Source organism: Micromesistius poutassou (assembly GCF_964030765.1).
Source record: "Micromesistius poutassou genome assembly, chromosome: 8".
NCBI classification, from domain to species: Eukaryota; Metazoa; Chordata; class Actinopteri; order Gadiformes; family Gadidae; genus Micromesistius; species Micromesistius poutassou.
In genome coordinates, this window is record NC_140278.1 from 15,675,114 (window position 1) to 15,694,060 (window position 18,947).

The following is an 18,947-nucleotide window of genomic DNA, read 5'->3' on the forward strand; positions in this document are numbered from 1 at the left end:
CAACACTATCTCTATCCATCCACTCTCTATCACTAGCACCATCACCACTATCTCTATCCATCCACTCTCTATCACTAGCACTATCAACACTATCTCTATCCATCCACTCTCTATCACCATCTCTATCCATCCACTCTCTATCACTAGCACCATCACCACTATCTCTATCCATCCACTCTCTATCACTAGCACTATCAACACTATCTCTATCCATCCACTCTCTATCACTAGCACCATCAACACTATCTCTATCCATCCACTCTATCACTAGCACCATTAACACTATCTCTATCCATCCACTCTCTATCACTAGCACCATCACCACTATCTCTATCCATCCACTCTATCACTAGCACTATCACCGCTATCTCTATCCATCCACTCTCTATCACTAGCACTATCACCGCTATCTCTATCCAATATCCATAATCTATCCATATATTCACTATCTATCACTAGTACTATCTATCCACTATCTAGCACTACCACTATCCATCCATCCACTAAAGTAGGTACTATATATCCATTAATTATCACTAGTACTATCCATCAACTATCTATCATTAGTACTATCCATCAACTATCTATCACTAGTACTAGCCAGCCATCCACTATCTATTATTACTATCAATACACTATCTATCACTAGATCTATCCATCCACTATCTATCACTAGAATTATCCATCCCTGTGTGTCTGTGTATGTGTATGTTTGTGAGTGTGTGTGTGAGCAGTGCATGTGTTTTCTTTGGTTCATCACTGTTTGTGGAATCCTTCTTGTACCTTAAGTTCATACTCAGATGGATCCCTATTATTATTACTACACTATACTACAACAACACATCAACACATGCACGCTTCAAGTTTGAAACCACACAGGACCTCAACCAACAGGTCTGCTAATGCAGAACCAAACAACATACATCCCTCATTAGGGACACGCTCAGCCCTGTATTGCAGAGGCAGCAGAGCATGTGTACGCCCCTGGAGTCCCACTACGGAGGTAATGTCTTACAGTAGCAGCTGAACCAGGGAGACGGCATTAAAACCAAAGCAGAAAAGACACAAAGACCGCCTTTCAGAGCTTTATGGATGCTAATGGGATGAGTCAAAAAGGTTGATGGACTTCAAGTACCTGCTACAAAGAGCTGTTTTCCCCCCAAAATACCATCTTTAAATTACATACAAGAACTGGAGGTTTCCCGTGGCAACAAGCTGCCTCGCTGCTAAGCCGAAATACAAAATACAGTCATATATTTTTTCCCCTACAGAGTAGGTTAATTCTGAATTTGTATTGAAATAAATTTAATTTTTTAATTTTTTTAATTCAATCACAGTATCTAAAAAGTACTTAAGCCCTTTACAGTCTCCTTGTTATTTTCCAAATGTTCAAATCTATCCTGTGAAACGTAGTTTAAATGTACATTTCACCTGTGGTTGCACTATGCAACTTCTAATATATTAGATATTACACATGACTATTTCAAGTTCAAAGGGTCAAGAACTGGCCTTTTGATAGTTTTTCTAAAAATAACTACATTTACAAAAAATAATAATTGTATGCTTTCATGGTTCTGAGCCTTGTAAGTCACCACGGATAATCTACATGGCTGAATTACTTAATCTACAGAGACGATGTCAATTCAATATTAATGAATGTAATGGTGTATACAGTACATGAATATATATTCCTGAAGGCCATTCTATTCCTGGTCCACTACTCAGAGTGCTGAGGGACAACCCCCTGGTGTGCTCCTGTGAAATCCATTGGCTGCAGCATTGGGAACGCAGTGGGCGGGGCGACCCCGACAACCAACCAATGACCTGCTTCTCCTTTGGACAGGAAGTACCTCTGAACATCCTGCCTATGGACAACTGCTGTGAGTGCAGCTCATGGTTAAGAGATGTTTTTCATACCAATGCTGCGAGGTCTAGTGTAGTTAGAGGGGGGGGGGATTTTATGTCATTCAATCTGGAGCGCAGGTCTGCTATGGAGGAGTATGTTGAATGGTTTATGGCTCAACGTTATAAAATAGATGTTCTGTGTCAGAAATGCATCTTATACATTCATCAACTTTTTATTTTTATTATTTATATATAATTTGAATCATACATAGGACATGGGGATACATTTAATTGTGAAATGGAAGTAAATCCTTAATTGAGGGTTGATAAATTGCCTAATTAATTCCCTCAGATCAAGCCCTGATTTGATTAAAATTGTTTTATTAAAAGATTGAATTGGTATTATATTCAAGGGATATGACAAGATATTTGTCAATTTGCGATTGCCTTTCATAGCCAGATTCAGAAGTGTTTTTTTTATTTCATCATTGAGCATAATTTCATCATTAATTCATCATTGAGCATCCAGAAGGGGAGTTTGCTGGGTTTGGCTTCGACACACAGAATCTGGTACTATATTTTGGGCAGTGTGATTATCAGGCTACTGTGATGCAGCCTGACAGGTTACCCTCAATGTAGACCACCCAGCCAGCAGAAGCTGACACTATTGTTGTGCCAGCAGTGCTTCACAGATCAAAAAGCCTCATAATTACAGCACTGAAAATAGTGCCAAATTATCAGTGTGTTTGTGGAAAAACTACAATCTTTTGTTGTTACTGGCACTTGTTTTGAATAATAAACTTAGTGTATTCTCCCAACATGAACAGGAGCTAGGCTGCTGTAACTCAATGCAGAGTTAGCGGCTAACAAAAAGCAAATGCTAACCCAGCAAACTCCCCCTCTGGATGCACAATGATAAATTTGGAATCAAACAACTGGTCTTCTGGGTAAGACTAATTCCGGATAGCTATTAATCTGCACTCAAAACTCATTCTACGGTGGCAAGATGGAGGATTCAGAAGACGACTTGTAGACGAAGAAATGTATTTCTACAGTTCTACAGTATAGGTTTGATTTTAAACCTTTACAGAAACTATGTTTAAGGACTTTGCTGTCAAGACAGGATGTTGTCGCTTGTCTTCCCAATGGCACGGCTACATTTTCCAGACATTGAACTTTTGGTCGAATTGGTCGAAGCAAATTTCGAACACTCAGCACAGATTTGTTCTTGACACCATCAGACATTAGATGTTTCTATTAGTGACAAGGTTAAGACAGGCAAACGGCAATTTAAAGATATCTCTGCATTATTCCTTTAATAATGTTGTATCTCTCTCTCTCTCTCTCTCTCTAGCTCTTCCGGAAGTGACCATCCTCCCGTCCGCCACTAAGATCGAGGAAGGAGGCAACCTGATGTTTGAGTGTCATGTGAGCGGGACCCCGCCCCCTGTGGCGAGCTGGCGTACAGAGAGGCTGTATTCCCGCCATGTGGTCGAGGTATGCCACACAACACACCAAGGCGCCGTTGGTCGTCCAGGGTGGAATTAATGTTTAGAACATTAAGATAAGAATAAGATAAGATAAGTTCCCCAACACAAAAAAATGAAAACAGCTGATAACTTTGACAGTTAATTTACTTTACTTACTTACTTAAAAAAATATATTTGAATACATTTATTTGAACTTGAGGTATGTATTTTGTAAATATGAATAAATATATTTCAGGTATTTCTAAGAAATACATTTAGTATATTTTAATAAATACATTAGGTCCTATTCTCTATCTTTTTGAAATAACAGTATTTCTGACCGACAACAACTGTGTTCAATTTGCAGTCGATTTTCAGTCTGCGCACTCCACCATTCAGACCTCAACACAACACCTTCAGCAACAAATATAGAAGTATAATAACAAAAAAATCTCCTTCTAACACTCCCACCCTCCCTTCCCCTCCAAATCCTTTCTCTGCACTTGCTGCATCCTGTGGAGAAAACTCCTCCACCTCATTCACCTCCACCTCCTCCTCTTCCTCCCTCTCCTCCATGCCCTCATCCTCCACCTCCTCTTCCCCCCTCTCCTCCATGCCCTCACCCTCCACGTCCTCCACCTCTTCCTCCCTCTCCTCCATGCCCTCACCCTCCACCTGCTCTTCCTCCCTCGCTACCCCTTTCCCTCCTCCACCTCCTCATCCTCCTCCCCGAATTCAGAGGAGACTCATGGGCTCCACCCTGGAGCTGGTGCTGCAGCTCCTGGAGGTCTCCTCCAAAGACAACCTCCACAATCTGACGTGCGAGGCGGAGAACCAAGCTGGGCCGGGAGAGGACATGGTGCAGCTGGACATCGAGTGTAAGTGGCCCCCGTAGCACAGGAGCCGGTGAAGGGTCTGGGGGGGTCACCGGGTCAGTGGGGAGGGGGGGGTGGGGATGCATGAGGGGCTGTCAAGCTTAATGGAGGTGAGGGCGAGAGCACACTGTGCCTCATCTCTGTGTTGCAGGCAAGGTAGACAGCAGCATAAAGGGAAAAGCTCTCCATGTTGAATTTCTGTTCAAACAGGCTGCTAAAAATAATAAGCGCAGTGTTCCCAGCCAACCTTTTAAGAGTAGTTTTGTTTTGGGGGGGGGGGGGGCTGCCACTCAAGGCTGGGTGAACCAGCGCAGTGGACAGCGCACTCCTGTGTCAATCGAGGTCGGCTCTCCATTCGTGCCGAGGCACACGGAGAGAACCACAAAAGAGAAGGGAGAACCACCCCGACCCTACTCCCTGTTCCCGGACAGCCTCCCCTCACCTCCAGGGTCGGGCCCTGTACTTATGATTACAGCGTTCACTCGACCCGGGGGACTTCAGCGATGCTGTTGTCTACTTTGCGACGCCGCTAATGCATGCTGGAAATTGAACAACACCCAGTGACAGGCCCCAGCGGACCCCCCCAACCCCCCCCCCCCCCCCCACACACACACACACACACACACAAGCACCACTGCAGGATGCATTAGCGATACATTACTGAAAATATTGCCAAAACAATATCGTACATCACCACCATCAACTCAGTGACGGTCATTAGAAGACAAAGCCCCCCCCCCAAAAAAAGGAGTCCGGGGTAACCAATAAACAGGAGCCAATGGCACGGGTATCAGGGGACGGATAATAACTGCCCGGGAAAATAGGGGACTAGATAACCCGCACGCTAAGATCTCATTTGAGCTCGGCGCTAATGGATCCTTACCCGCGAGTCCGGAAAACCGCTTCATCCACGCTGATTGGCGGGCGGTAAGTGCGTTAGTGCGTGTGCTAATCCATCCACATCGGCCCTCCACGGCTGAGGGACGCTCGTTAACCGCCAGCCCTTTAATTAGGCTTAATTAGCTCGTTCAACAGTCAGTGTTTACAGCGCTGAGGCTACAGTGGCTCCCATTACCCCCCCCCCCCCGTTCTGCTCGCCGCAGTTGGTGCGGAAAAACCTGCCATTGCTCTGACATCTCCTTTCAACATACAAGAGAAAAAATAAATATGAAAGATGCCTGGGTGAACCACTTGGAACATAATAACTTTTTTTCATTTTAAGCCCCTTCATATGCTTGAGGACTGCCTACTGCTACTAGTAAATCACTGTTCTTTAATGCTTTTGCTACTTTTTTGATGCTTTGAATATGTTTGCTTCCGACATACCATGGTTTTTCTTATTCACACCAGCCAAGAACACACCAAGAAATCCCCAGTTATTTATCCCCAAGAAACTAATTTCCCCTTACTGTGAACAGTTTGTTTTCAGTGAGTGATTAATTGAACTATCTACTAAGTAATCCATTTGTCTGGCGTTTGGCCATGAGCAGAACTCGATGGATGTCGTCTTTGTCAATATTGTTATTCACCATTTGTAAATTCTATATATTGCTTCCGTAAAATTCGCCCCTAAAAGCCCCTCACTCTCGGGGTATAGGTAGCCTAATTGCTACCGTAAGTGCAGTCGGGCTGGCTAAACAAAGGTTAGCTTAATGCCATCATCAGCAGAGCTCCTTTTCTCTCTGCACGGGCAGAATTTACCCCTGCTCTTAACAAAAGCGACCGGTGGAGGAGACACGGGAGATGGCTCAGGTTTGTCCTTAGCCCAGCAGATTCCCACCGCAGGGTCAGGGGTTAAGAGAGGCTGATTTGCGAGGGTCTCCTCACCCCTCCTCCATCTTGGCTCTAAACGAGGCCATTTCCTGTAGCATCAGGTCCAAAGCTGCTTCCAGGTAGTGGTCTTGTGGTCAGGAGCGATAAGGAGGACCAGGATGTATTATTCATGGCGGGTCAGTACAGTTACAGATGGAAGAACATTGACTGGGGGAAATTCCGCCGGATCCTATGGCTGCTATGGGCCTGTGACATAATGTTGAACATGCTTAAAGTGCACATGCAGCAGAAAAGGAAGAAAAAACATGTGTGGGTCAGTGATTTGGAAGTGGTTTTCTGCTTAGTCTAGGTCGCTAGTGCTCTTTGGTTATTACAGCTGAGCTCAAATTACTGTATTATGTAAATGTACTTTTATATGTAGCACGATTTAGGATCGGAAAGTTAGGACCGAAAATCATTTACAATTTTCAGAGACACACACAGACACACACACACATCCAGAGTCTCCTCATTTTTGCCACTAACTTCCCCCATTAGAGAACTATGCTGCTAAGTGCCTTGCATCCTGGCTCACAAGGGAATTGCACCAACATCCTTTTTCAAACTTGCTTGTCCTCTTACTCTAAATGGTCTTCTCTGGCTCTAGCAGTGGCGAAGGTTGCTTGGCAACCAGAGTGGTTGCTGGTTCAACTCCCTTAGCCAGCCTCTTTTGGCAAAGTGTTTTTGAGAAAGGGACCTGATGAACGGAAGAGCATCTTCTCTCTTCGACCGGGAGTGAAATAGACTGTAGAAGGGGCTAGCAAAGCACTTGATGAATACAATCTATTTCACTCAGAGACAGAGAGGTCCTCGCCAGTTCCGGACGCCAGTTCCGGACGCCAGTTCCGGACGCCAGTTCCGAACGCCAGTTCCGGACGCCAGTTCCGGCGAAGATGCTTTGAGAGGACCCTGTCCCTCCAGAGGAACACAGAGGAACTTAATGTTAAAGGATCTCTTCTGCTCCAAGTCTAACCCCTCTCCTCCCCCATACAGTCCCGGTAAGCATCCTGTTCCTGCGAGAGGCTGAGCAGCAGCACCACTGGTGCTTCCCCTTCGCCGTGGATGGTAACCCAGAGCCCACCATTGAATGGCTGTACAACGGACATGCGCTCACCGAGACCAGGTACACCTACACCCAGTTGATCCCCGACACGGACGACGGCTCCGTCAAGCATGGCTGCCTGTTCCTCAACAAGCCAACCCACCTGAACAATGGTGTGTACACCATGGTGGTCCACAACCGACTGGGCAGCGACCAGGCCAACGCCACCGGGCTCTTCATGGACAACCCCTTCCCGGCCTCCGACCCCGAGGGCATTATTCCCGGTGAGTGGTCGCTCTGCAGGAGGAGAATGCACTAAGGTGTATTTTAGGGGCAGGGGATGGACGTAGACAGTTTTTATGGTCGGTTTGCTGGAAGGGGTTGAAGTACATACACCTGTTGCATGGACCTGCAACCCTAGTATGGGATGCAAGTTGACGGGGGAGGTGTGGGGCAGTGCAGAATATTCATACTGAAATGTCTAATAGATAAAGGCCTGTGATGGCATCCTAGTATACCACTTCTGATATTTTCCATGGAAACTTATTGAAGTATTTTTACTCCCACCATTCCTTTCAGTGTCTACCTGACCTCCATTCTATGCAGAAATGCAATGAGTTTGCAGCATTTTATACTGATAAAATTTAAGGCATCAGACACGGCATAAATGTCTCCACTTTAAACAAAAATGTTGGACTACCACCCTGTTCAGGCAAAAGTAACGTGGCAATAACATGCTTTAATGTCTTTGAGAATGTTTTTGACTGCCTAGCAACAGACATATTGCAAATAGTTAACAACTCTCTCCAATCAGGCAATTTTCCAAAAGCCTTGAAAACTGCAGTTATTAAACCCCTTTTAAAAAAGCGGAGCCTAGATGCCTCTATTATTAACAACTACAGACCAATGTCAAATCTACCCTTCATAAGTAAAATCATTGAGAAAGTTGTCCTCCAGCAACTCAGTGACTTCCTGGCATCAACTGGTTGCTTTGACACCTTCCAATCAGGATTTCGACCCCTTCACAGCACCGAGACTGCCCTTATTAAAGTTGTAAACGACATCCGTCTTAACACAGACTCTGGCAAAATCTCAATACTAATGCTACTAGACCTCAGTGCTGCATTCGACACTGTAGACCATACAATACCTTTGGACAGATTAGAAAACTGGGTGGGCTTTCAGGCTTAAATTGGTTTAGGTCCTACCTACAAAATAGGAACTACTTTGTTTCCATTGGTGACTTTGTTTCAGAATCAACAAACGTGGAGTCCCACAAGGTTTGATCTTAGGACCCTCTCTATTCAACATCTACATGCTCCCACTAGGGCAAATCATGCAAAATAACAATATTGACCATCATTGCTATGCTGATGACATGCAAATCTATGTATCGCTATCACCAAATGACTATCAGCCCATAGATCTGTTGTGCCAGTGCATTGAGCAAGTCAAAGACTGGATGTGCCGAAACTTCTACTAACTAAACTAAATGAGGACAAAACCGAGATAATAGTATTTGGTGCTAAAACGGAAAGGCTTAAAGTAACCCAACACCTTCACTCTCTGTCCATGAAAACCTCGATCAAAGCCAGAAATCTAGGGGTTATCATGGATTCAGATTTACATTTAGACAGTCACATCAAATCAGTGACAAAATCTGCATATTATCACCTTAAAAACGTAGCAAGACTTAGAGGGCTCATGTCCACCGAAGACTTACAAAAACTTGTACATGCCTTTATCACTAGTAAGCTTGATTACTGCAATGGTCTCCTTACAGGTCTCCCAAAAAAACCTCTAAGACAACTACAGCTTGTTCAGAATGCTGCTGCTAGAGTTCTGACAAAGATCAAAACATTTGAACATATTACACCAATTCTTAAATTGTTACATTGGCTCCCTGTATGTCAGAGAATTGATTTTAAAATCATGTTGCTAACCTATAAATCCCTACATGGTTTAGGGCCAAGATATTTAACTGATATGCTTCCATTACATAAGCCTTCTAGACGACTAAGATCTTCTGAGACCAATCTGTTAATTATCCCCAGAGTCAACACGAAACATGAGAAAGCAGGATTTAGTTACTATGCAACAAATAGCTGGAATAAACTCCCTGAGGATTTAAGACTTGGCCCAAGTCTAATTTTATTACTAACTTTGCCTTTATTATCAATTTTTACCATGTTCTGATACCAGAGAGACTGGGTTAGAGTCCTAGAATCGGGTTTGATTCCCAGAGAAAGTTGCCTTGCCTTGCCTTATCATAGATATATATACTGACTACATATCGCGTTCGGCTTCTAAGCATGCGTCAACAATGCCGCCATCTTGCCGCGGGGTAACCACCCACCTGAATGCATGAACGTCGATGGGGCAGAGGTCCTTTTCCTGTCTAAATCACTCTAAACATACATACACATGTCTGACATAGGTCAGACGTGTAATGATAGGAAAAAATATAGATATTTTTTTAATTTATTTTTACTAGCATTACCACAAACACACGTTTGACCCGACCCGATTGAAGATTTCCTTAAAAAAGGGCGTTTTAGAGTGATTTTGACTGGGAAAGGACTTCTGTCCCATCGACATTCATTCATTCAGGTGGGTGGTTACCCCGCGGCAAGATGGCGGCGGCATTGACGTATATGTACCACTGAACAGCGCAGCTCAGGCGATATCTAGTCAGTATATATATCTATGTTGCCTTATGGCCCTGTATTTATGTACCGCTCATTCAAATGTGTTTTTGTGTTCCCTCTCCCTGCATGCTAGTCTTTAACATGGATCCAAGTAAGACCCATTTTACCTTCGCTGAAAAATACAAACTTTTTGTTCTGTTAACAGTCAGCATTCTCTTTCTGTCTGCTTGTGAAAGACGTGGGTTGTATTGAAGGGATCTTCTTCTTTATGTTGTTTAGTTTCTACCAACGCATCCAACAAGCCTGTCACAGAGAGCAAGGAGAGTCGCCTGTTTGTGGTAAGTCTGGTGAAACGCCTGCAGTCCTCTCTGTGTCCGTCGCCTCCTCCTATGCTGAGGCAAAGATAGTATACTACAAAGATGACCCATCTAAACAAGATATTGTTTAGAAAATATTGAGCAAATAATTATATTTCAAAGTTGATATTTTTAAGCAGATATGATATTCAAAAAATCAAGCACATGCAAAACATTCCAAAGATGACGTCTTGAATAAAAGATAGTAAATTGGCAAAGTAGACACACTTTGATGCAATTGTTTCCTATTTGAACAGATCTCCGTGGCGGTGGGCCTTGCTGTGTTCGCGTGTGCTTTCCTCCTCGTCATGCTCGTGGTGATCAATCGATGCGGACAGCACTCAAAGTTTGGCATTCACCGTACGTTGGCATGCCACTCATTCAAAGTCCAACAGCCAGAATGTTCCTTTGTTATGGCATTCATTAAAACCCTTCTGTTTAGCAGAGCATCACTGTTTTTTGGTTTACTTCACTCTACTTTTAATAGTATGCTTTTATTCTTTTGAATAGTTATAATTAAAATAATAGTACTATTTAATATGGTGATAATGACACTATATATGCAATATATTATATTATATATCCATATTTTTGTACATAGATTATTACAATTGGGTAGCTGAGACAAAATTCTGTGCAATTCCAGGGAAACAAGATTTAGGACAAATAAATATATAAACATCCATAAATAAATATGAAAACATCTATTCTTCACTCTTAAAAATGCACCATGAGGAACAGATCCACAAAATGTATTCAAGTGTTTTGGATTGACAATACAGCAGGACAAAAACTCACTCTCAACCTGACGCCTGCACTGGGCTCTCTCTGAAAACCCCAGTGTCCAACTGTGCTGAGAGCAGACACCGGCAAATAATAGTTATATTTTTTCCTCTAGTCACTTCTTAGATTGCCCAGGATTCAGTGGGGACCATTTTGAGGGTCTCTGGGCGCATATTGCAGAGGAGGCCCACTCATACAGGCTTTCCACTAGGCTGTAACTTTGCACGCTGTGAGCCCTGCTGTCGGCAGGTCTTAAGTGCCTTAATTACTGCATGCACAAGTAAACGGCGTCAGAAACCCACCCCTAGCCAGGGCCACTCTGGCTGCACTGTGGTCCATTAAAGAAGATGGATGGATGCATGGATGGATTGATGGAGGTCTGGCTATAGGTCCTCCTGAATACCCCCACCCACCGCCACCACCAACCCACCGACTGTTGCCGCCACCCCCACCCCTCCCCACCCCCACTCCTATACACCTCTCACAAAGAGCCTAAGTGGGCCTGATTGCCTAAGTGGACCCCCTCCTCTCTCCACTCCTCCATGGCTTTTTCCTTGCCCTCCCTCTCTCATTCATTCTCACTCTCTCTCTCTCTCTCTTTGTCTCTCTCTCTCACCCACTCTCTCTCACCCTCTCTGTGTCTCTCTCTCTCTCTCTCTCTCTCTCTCTCTCTCTCTCTCTCTCTCTCTCTCTCTCTCTCTCTCTCTCTTGTTCCATTCTCTGGAGCTGGGTTTGGACTCTCTGGGTTCTGTGGTTTTTCCATGCTAAGTGAGGTCTTACAATTTGGAGCTTTTAATACTGCAGCCTCGGGCCGCTCAGCGATCAGCCTCCTGCCACGGTCGTTTGGACCTGTTTTGCTCAATGGTGCTTGATTTCTGCATTGTTGATGATGGTCATTATTACTGTCTGTCATCATCTGTCGCCATGGGATCAAGGAAATGTCGCCAGGGAGTAGATGGGTGAGATGGTAGTTTCATAAATGGCCTCTGGATTGCCTCGTTTGACCAACAATGCAATCATAAACGGCCCGAGAACTGATCATGAGCACTTCTCCTCTTCATAGCTATGAAAGTAAATGCATCTTTATAGCCTTCCGTGCCTTCCGTGTCCGCAGGCTCCTCGGTCCTGGGCACTGAGGATGACCTGGCGCTGTCGCTGCGCTTCATGAACTTTGGGACCAACCCGCCCTGCACCGAGGATGACTCGGGCCTCTCCAGCTTCGTGGAAAACCCTCAGTACTTCTGTGGCATCATCAAGGACAAAGACATGTGTGAGTTCACAAGAGCCGCCAGTCCCAATCATCTCTCCCTTAGCGCCACACATGGTCCCCCCACCCCGCCACTGTGTGTCCATTCAGCCGTCTAAAAACGGCGTTGGCTGAGTGTTAGCCGAGTGCTCCAGGGTGAAGTGGAGGTAACAAGCTCATAGTGGAGTTAGAAACACAACAGCATCACACCACCCTTAACACGACCCGCCGTACCCGTTGTATTTACCCCAGGTAGAAACCTGCTGCTAATTATAGTGGAGGTAAAAGTACAACACACACCAGATCACACTGGGCGGCTGTATAGCGCAGGAGGTAGAGTGGGTCCTCTTAGCTGAGTGTTGAGGTGTCCATGAGCAAGGCACCTAACGCTAAATGCTCCCGACGAGCTGGCTGTCGCCTTGCATGGCTTGACTCTGCCGTCGGTGTGTGAATGTGTGCACGGCGGTTGAATGTGAGGCAATATTGTAAAGCGCTTTGGATAAGCGCTATATAATTGCACCATTTACACTGCACTTTACATTATCTATGCTAATGAGCCGAAACCGTTGTCTTGGTTGGAAAGGTGTCCAGAACATCAAGAGGCAGGACATTGTGCTGAAGTGGGAGCTCGGCGAGGGAGCGTTTGGCAAGGTGTACCTGGCCGAGTGTGCCAACCTCAGCCCCGACAGCGACAAGATGCTGGTAGCCATCAAGGTGTGTACATGGGATTGGTGTCTGGCCACACCAACATTTAATCATGAAAAGAAATTGAACTATGACCCTTTAAATAACCTTTGAAAATGTAAAGTGGTTTAAGGTCTAAGGGATTGCTCTATGAAAATTTAGGAATACCTAATTAATTGTATGGTTGTGTGTTTTATTCAATGTAAAAACTATGAATGGAAGCAAATCTGAGGAAGGGAAGGGAGATATCTTGTTGGGTTTCTTGTTTTCCTTCTGGGATCATGGGCATTTTCATTGCTGTATTTAACAATGAATAGCTATTAGCTCATAGTTATTCTCGCTAATTCTCGAATGTGGCTTTCAGCGTGTTAACCAGAAGTGCTTCAGAGAATCAAATGTATTCATCATTTGTCAACTTCAGTTGCACTTAGTAATACAGTCCCAGACAATGTTCATAATTGGCTGCATGAACTCATTCCACCCGGCTTCCTCCCGCTCGCAGACGCTGAAAGACGCCAACGAGTCGACCAGGCAGGACTTCCAGAGGGAGGCGGAGCTGCTGACGGTGCTTCAGCACCAGCACATTGTGCGTTTCTACGGCGTGTGCACGGACGGAGAGCCCCTGGCCATGGTGTTTGAGTACATGCGGCATGGAGACCTCAACCGCTTCCTCAGGTAAAGACCTCCAAACCGTCAGGCTCTGACCGGTGTTCAGAGCAGACAAATACGGACAGGACACTTTGTTTCACCAAACTATTGTCAGCGGGGAAACCAATTACGTATTTGAGTTTGGTCAAGCATGGAGCAGAAACATTACAGTCATTAATAAAAAGATAATGCTCACGCTCAAAAGATGTAGATGCAGCTCTGATGGACAACCACACTGTGATGTTGCTATTAAAAAAATCTTTGTAGAGCTAACCTTACAGATTTATGGTGAAAATAAGTGCAATGAAAAGGTATTCATTGCAAAATATAGTATAAAACACAGGTTCATGTTTTTTAAGAGTTAATTTAAGTAAAGACTTATTTTATTTGTAAAGCTCTTAATCACAGTCACAGGCACAATGTTTTATGACCCCACTCTAAAGGGCCTGTGGAAAACTCCACAATCCCAAGGGAAGAAACCGTGAGAAGGAACAGAGGTGGGTCACGGCTAGTTTAGTTACTAGCCGTGACCCATCGGTAATCGTCATTGCCCCTGAAACATTATGCATAGTATTAATTTTCGACTGTATTCTGCGTTCCTCATATTACCTGTGAAACATTGTTGATAAATCATGAAGGAACCTGAGGGAAGATTAGCGGAAAGGGTCCTCGACCAGATGCTCCTGACCTCCCAGGTCCTCAGAGATTAGAGTACGAGAGTATGAGTCCTACCTGCCCTTCAGTCTTCCTCATTCTCAGAGTTTACCATCTGCTCCCATCCCAGAGGCTGCTTGATGATGAGTAGATAATGTCCACATAATTCTGTGCAATATGTCTGGCTAATGCTCCCATTCAACCCCAAAATCTATCATTCCCCCCCATTGCCAGAAGCCCAACGGAGGCTCCAGATATGAAGACGTATTTAGATTAACTTGGGAACACCTGGGTAGAAAACGCCCCCAAAATGGCAGAGACAGACATAGTGGGCGGACTAAAATCGCATTTCCACAAGGCAGTATTGGCAAAAGGTCTCATTGGCTCACAGGGCAGCTGCTCTCCCTCCCTGCCACCTGCCTTTTAAACTAATACTGACACAACTTCCTTTGTGAGGAGGTTGGGGGGATGGAGCAAAGGGTGGGTGGGGTGTCCCGCCATGGGTGGAGGAGAGTGGACGATTAGGATGGATGAAGACATATTAGGCTCATTTACGGCGCCAAAGCTCCCAAGCAAGGAGTGCGTGTTTCTTTATTTCTTCATGGCATTCAAGGACAACTGTGGAAGTCTGGAGAAACACACTGGAGAAGTACTTCTCCTCAATTGCATTATTGCTAATCAATTGAGGGCGTATTACAAGCTGTACGTCTCCTGTCATTTGGTTCTTTGTTAGAGGGGTGGATGATGATGGTGTAGAGCTGTAATGGTTTCAAGATCTCATATATGTCCAATCTGCTAATTGGAAAGGCCAGAGGTCAGAGTTGTGTTAGGTCACCCACAGTTACCGTTCACCCAAGGACCAATCAGAGATGGTCAGCAGGTCTTGTCAAAAGCAATAGCACAGAATGGCTGATCATTACTATCATTATCATTATCATTTTTTTTTATAACCTCTCTGAATCAATGTAGACTCCAGACAACTATGAAGGGACAAGACTTTATTTTACTAATATTATGATGGATTGAAAAAAAAATATTGAATCACCTTCATGTGCTGGCATTTTAAGTGCACTCAATTATTTGTGCGGTGAATGACAAACACCCTCCATGGTGTAAGAGTGCTCAGACCTCAACTGGAGCAGGCTAGTCTAGTGTTTAGACCTTACCCCCCACCTGCTCCTTAATGACACTCACATAGCACTCGATAGAAAGAGCCTGCTAAATACCTAAATAGTGACAATAATGAACAGTCGTGCGCTCCCTCCACCTTGAGCAAGCAGGTGGCTTGCTTCACCTTGCAAGCAGGTGGCTTGCTCCACCTTGAGCAAGCAGGTGGCTTGCTCAAGGTGGAGGGAGCGCACGACTGTTCATCCACCCTACTGTTCACCCTCCTACCTAAGACACATGTTGCCATTCAGATGTCATCAATGACATTAAACCTCACTGTCAGAACAAAAACCTCCTCTGCCCAGGGCCCACGGTCCGGACGCCCGCATCCTGGAGGAGGTTAAGATGCCCCCACTGGGCCAACTGACTGTCCCTCAGATGCTGCACATCGCGGGGCAGATCGCCTCGGGCATGGTGTACCTGGCCTCCCTGCACTTTGTCCACAGAGACCTGGCCACACGCAACTGTCTGGTTGGCGAGGGGCTGGTGGTGAAGATCGGGGACTTTGGCATGTCACGTGACATCTACAGCACAGACTACTACCGGGTCAGTGGCTCTTCAGTGCCTCTCTCTCTCTCTCTCTCTCTCTCTCTCTCTCTCTCTCTCTCTCTCTCGCTCTCCCTTTGTCAATATCTCTCGTTCATGCCATCTCTCGTTCTCTCTATTATCTCCCTCCCCCTTTATCTACATCCTTTATCTGAATCTGCATCCATCCGTCAGTCTTTCCATCTACATGAGATGCATCAATAATTATATAATTAACTGACACTCAAACACCATCATCAAAATATATAAATTAACCAATCACAATGCTGCTTCCTGCTCAGGTGGGTGGGCGGACCATGTTGCCCATTCGCTGGATGCCCCCGGAGAGCATCATGTACAGGAAGTTCACCACCGAGAGTGACATCTGGAGTTTTGGCGTGGTGCTCTGGGAGATCTTCACCTACGGCAAGCAGCCCTGGTACCAGCTGTCCAACAGTGAGGTGGGTCTACTGGGAGGACCAGGTGGAGGGGTGGGTCTACTGGGAGGACCAGGGTGAAGGGGTGGGTCTACTGGGAGGACCAGGGTGAAGGGGTGGGTCTACTGGGAGGACCAGGGTGGAGGGTGGAGGGGTGGGTCTACTGGGAGGACCAGGTGGAAGGGTGGGTCTACTGGGAGGACCAGGTGGAAGGGTGGGTCTACTGGGGGGACCAGGGTGGAGGGGTGGGTCTACTGGGAGGACCAGGTGGAGGGCTGGGTCTACTGGGAGGACCAGGTGGAGGGGTGGGTCAACTGGGGGGACCAGGGTGGAGGGCTGGGTCTACTGGGAGGACCAGGGTGGAGGGGTGGGTCTACTGGGAGGACCAGGGCGGAGGGGTGGGTCTACTGGGGGGACCAGGGTGGAGGGTGGAGGGGTGGGTCTACTGGGAGGACCAGGGCGGAGGGGTGTGTAGGAGGACCCAGCAGCCCTGGGATAGGCCGTGGAGGATAGGGACCAGGATGTAACACCAGACAGGTGTAACCACAGTAACAGCAGAAACATCCTGTTTACTGACGTTATTCAACTCTATTCATGTTAATATCAATCATTAATGAGGAAAATAATTAATAATTTCATATTAAAGATGTATGAAAGTATGTCTGTCAGACTAACTTAAATATGTATAGAACTTATATATATATATCTATAATATATAAGAGTTTGGCATAATTTATATGTTTTTAGGGGTAGGCTGGTAATGACCGTGATGGCGTATGTGTGGAGGCGTTGTGTTCTTCATAAGCTGCCAAGAGCTTCAGAGAGAAATTGTAACCACTCTTGGATAAATTTAGGAAACACTCACATGTAATATGGCTGTGATTAGGTCCTTTTAAGTCTATAAATGATTAAACCCCAGGTAGCTGAAATAATGGATAATAAACACTCTACCGTCAGTTTAACAATTACACAAACACACGACTTTTGATCTATAGTTCATAGCGGTGTTGGACAATATTGAACAAAATTTAACTTGGTTTGTAAGCTCATGTCTGCAGTAATTTAACATTTATTCATGCCGATATCAAAAAAAGCTCACACTAAAAAGGTTTGTGTCCCTTTAAAGTTCTCCTTTAAATTCCCCTATAAATTAAAGGTTTGATCTTGCATCAGTCAGTCAGCCTGAATACTACAATACCTTTGATAGTTCCTTTACAATAAAGCAATAGTTCCTCCCACTAAAGCCAATCAAATCTTGAGTGGTGAGATTTGATTACGTCTGTTTTGTCCCACCCACACATCCTGCCTTTTTCTTTTTTTTTACATAACCCAGATGCAAACAAATCACTTTCAGACACATCAAATCACACTACTGTGACTGCCTCTGCAAGAACACAAGTTATGACCACCTCATAGGAACGGAACACGGCTTGCATCTGGAATTTTTTGAAAAGCTTCATACTCGCATTCAGGGCTGCCAACCAAGTATTGTAAAGAAATGCAAACAGAACACAGTGCAGTCCTTTAAGGCTGTGATAAGGGGCCAACAATGTTGAAAGATTCTCATCTACATTTGATGAGCTGTAGTTTGAAGCGACCACAATGAATGGATCAGTCACCACTTTACTCAGAAAAACTGTTTGAGTAATGCACAGCACAATCAAATACAATAGGGTTAGGGTTAGGACTAACCCTATTCCCACTATTTTGAAGATGTGTGCATTGTAATGCAACCGTCAGCCGAGGCTACAAACAGTCGAATCATCTCAAACATTGACTCCCAGACCCTTGAATTTCAATGAAGGAGGCCGATATCAAGTTTAGAAATTTGAAAAGGCTAGACCTATATAAAAAGTGAATTTAGGGTTGTCAGTAGGCCTACAGCATAAACATATATCAGACTAAAAATAGATGAAATCCACAAAAATAAAAAGGTGATACAATGTTATGATCAGAAAATAGTATTGTAGTACTTGAATTGAAAATATTTGAAAAAAAAAACCTTCATATTATCCTATTCTCCAAAAGCTCCTAGAAGTTCTTGCAGCACATGCTTGCTGTGTTTGAGTGTTGCTCAGACCTTGCAGGTGTGTGAGATCAGCTTCAGTGATGTGTGGAGGGTGTGGCTGTAACTGAGAGGTTATGATTAGCTAATATTCACCTACAAGAACCATTTAAGGCAGGATTACCTGGACCTCATTTCATATCATTTGATGTTGAATTGAGATATTAAGATGTACTGTAGAGCTTTCAGTTTGCCACACTGTTTTATCTGGTTTCAACCACTTTATACTGCTTTAAGCATTTGATCATCAGCCAACCCTCTATACATCTATACATATATTATATTTCATTAAACGACAATTGAGATTGAGATAATTATGAAAATGATATTTTCATAATTATAAAATGATTATGAAAATAATCATTTTATAATTTTATAGCTATCATAGCTATCATATAAAATGATAGCTATATATATATATATATATATATATATATATAGCTATCATTTTCATTGTACATTTAACTTTTCTTAACTCACTTTGGATAAAAGCTAAAGTAAATAGCATGTTGACTGTAATATAACAGCAGACTGACTCAGTCAATTATGTTTTTTTTTAATAGTTTTGAGCATTCATCATTCCATCACAGATATGAGAGAGGACATGTGTGTGTGTGTGTGTGTGTGTGTGTGTGTGTGTGTGTGTGTGTGTGTGTGTGTGTGTGTGTGTGTGTGTGTGTGTGCGTGTGTG

General features: G+C 44.4%; 1 protein-coding gene across 1 annotated transcript in view; it reads left to right on the top strand.

Annotated features, from left to right (window-relative positions):
• Window positions 1-18,947, top strand: part of ntrk1 (neurotrophic tyrosine kinase, receptor, type 1) — a gene marked incomplete at its 3' end in the record, with an annotated part of 29,654 nt that overhangs the window by 9,513 nt on the left and 1,194 nt on the right. Inside the window, exons 5-15 of the mRNA XM_084471468.1 lie at window positions 1,726-1,880; window positions 3,200-3,342; window positions 4,054-4,192; window positions 6,995-7,327; window positions 9,971-10,029; window positions 10,305-10,407; window positions 11,945-12,100; window positions 12,660-12,790; window positions 13,263-13,435; window positions 15,535-15,775; window positions 16,057-16,215. Coding sequence (XP_084327594.1) covers window positions 1,726-1,880; window positions 3,200-3,342; window positions 4,054-4,192; window positions 6,995-7,327; window positions 9,971-10,029; window positions 10,305-10,407; window positions 11,945-12,100; window positions 12,660-12,790; window positions 13,263-13,435; window positions 15,535-15,775; window positions 16,057-16,215 — 1,792 coding nt within the window. The remainder of the gene's footprint in view (window positions 1-1,725; window positions 1,881-3,199; window positions 3,343-4,053; window positions 4,193-6,994; window positions 7,328-9,970; window positions 10,030-10,304; window positions 10,408-11,944; window positions 12,101-12,659; window positions 12,791-13,262; window positions 13,436-15,534; window positions 15,776-16,056; window positions 16,216-18,947) is intronic.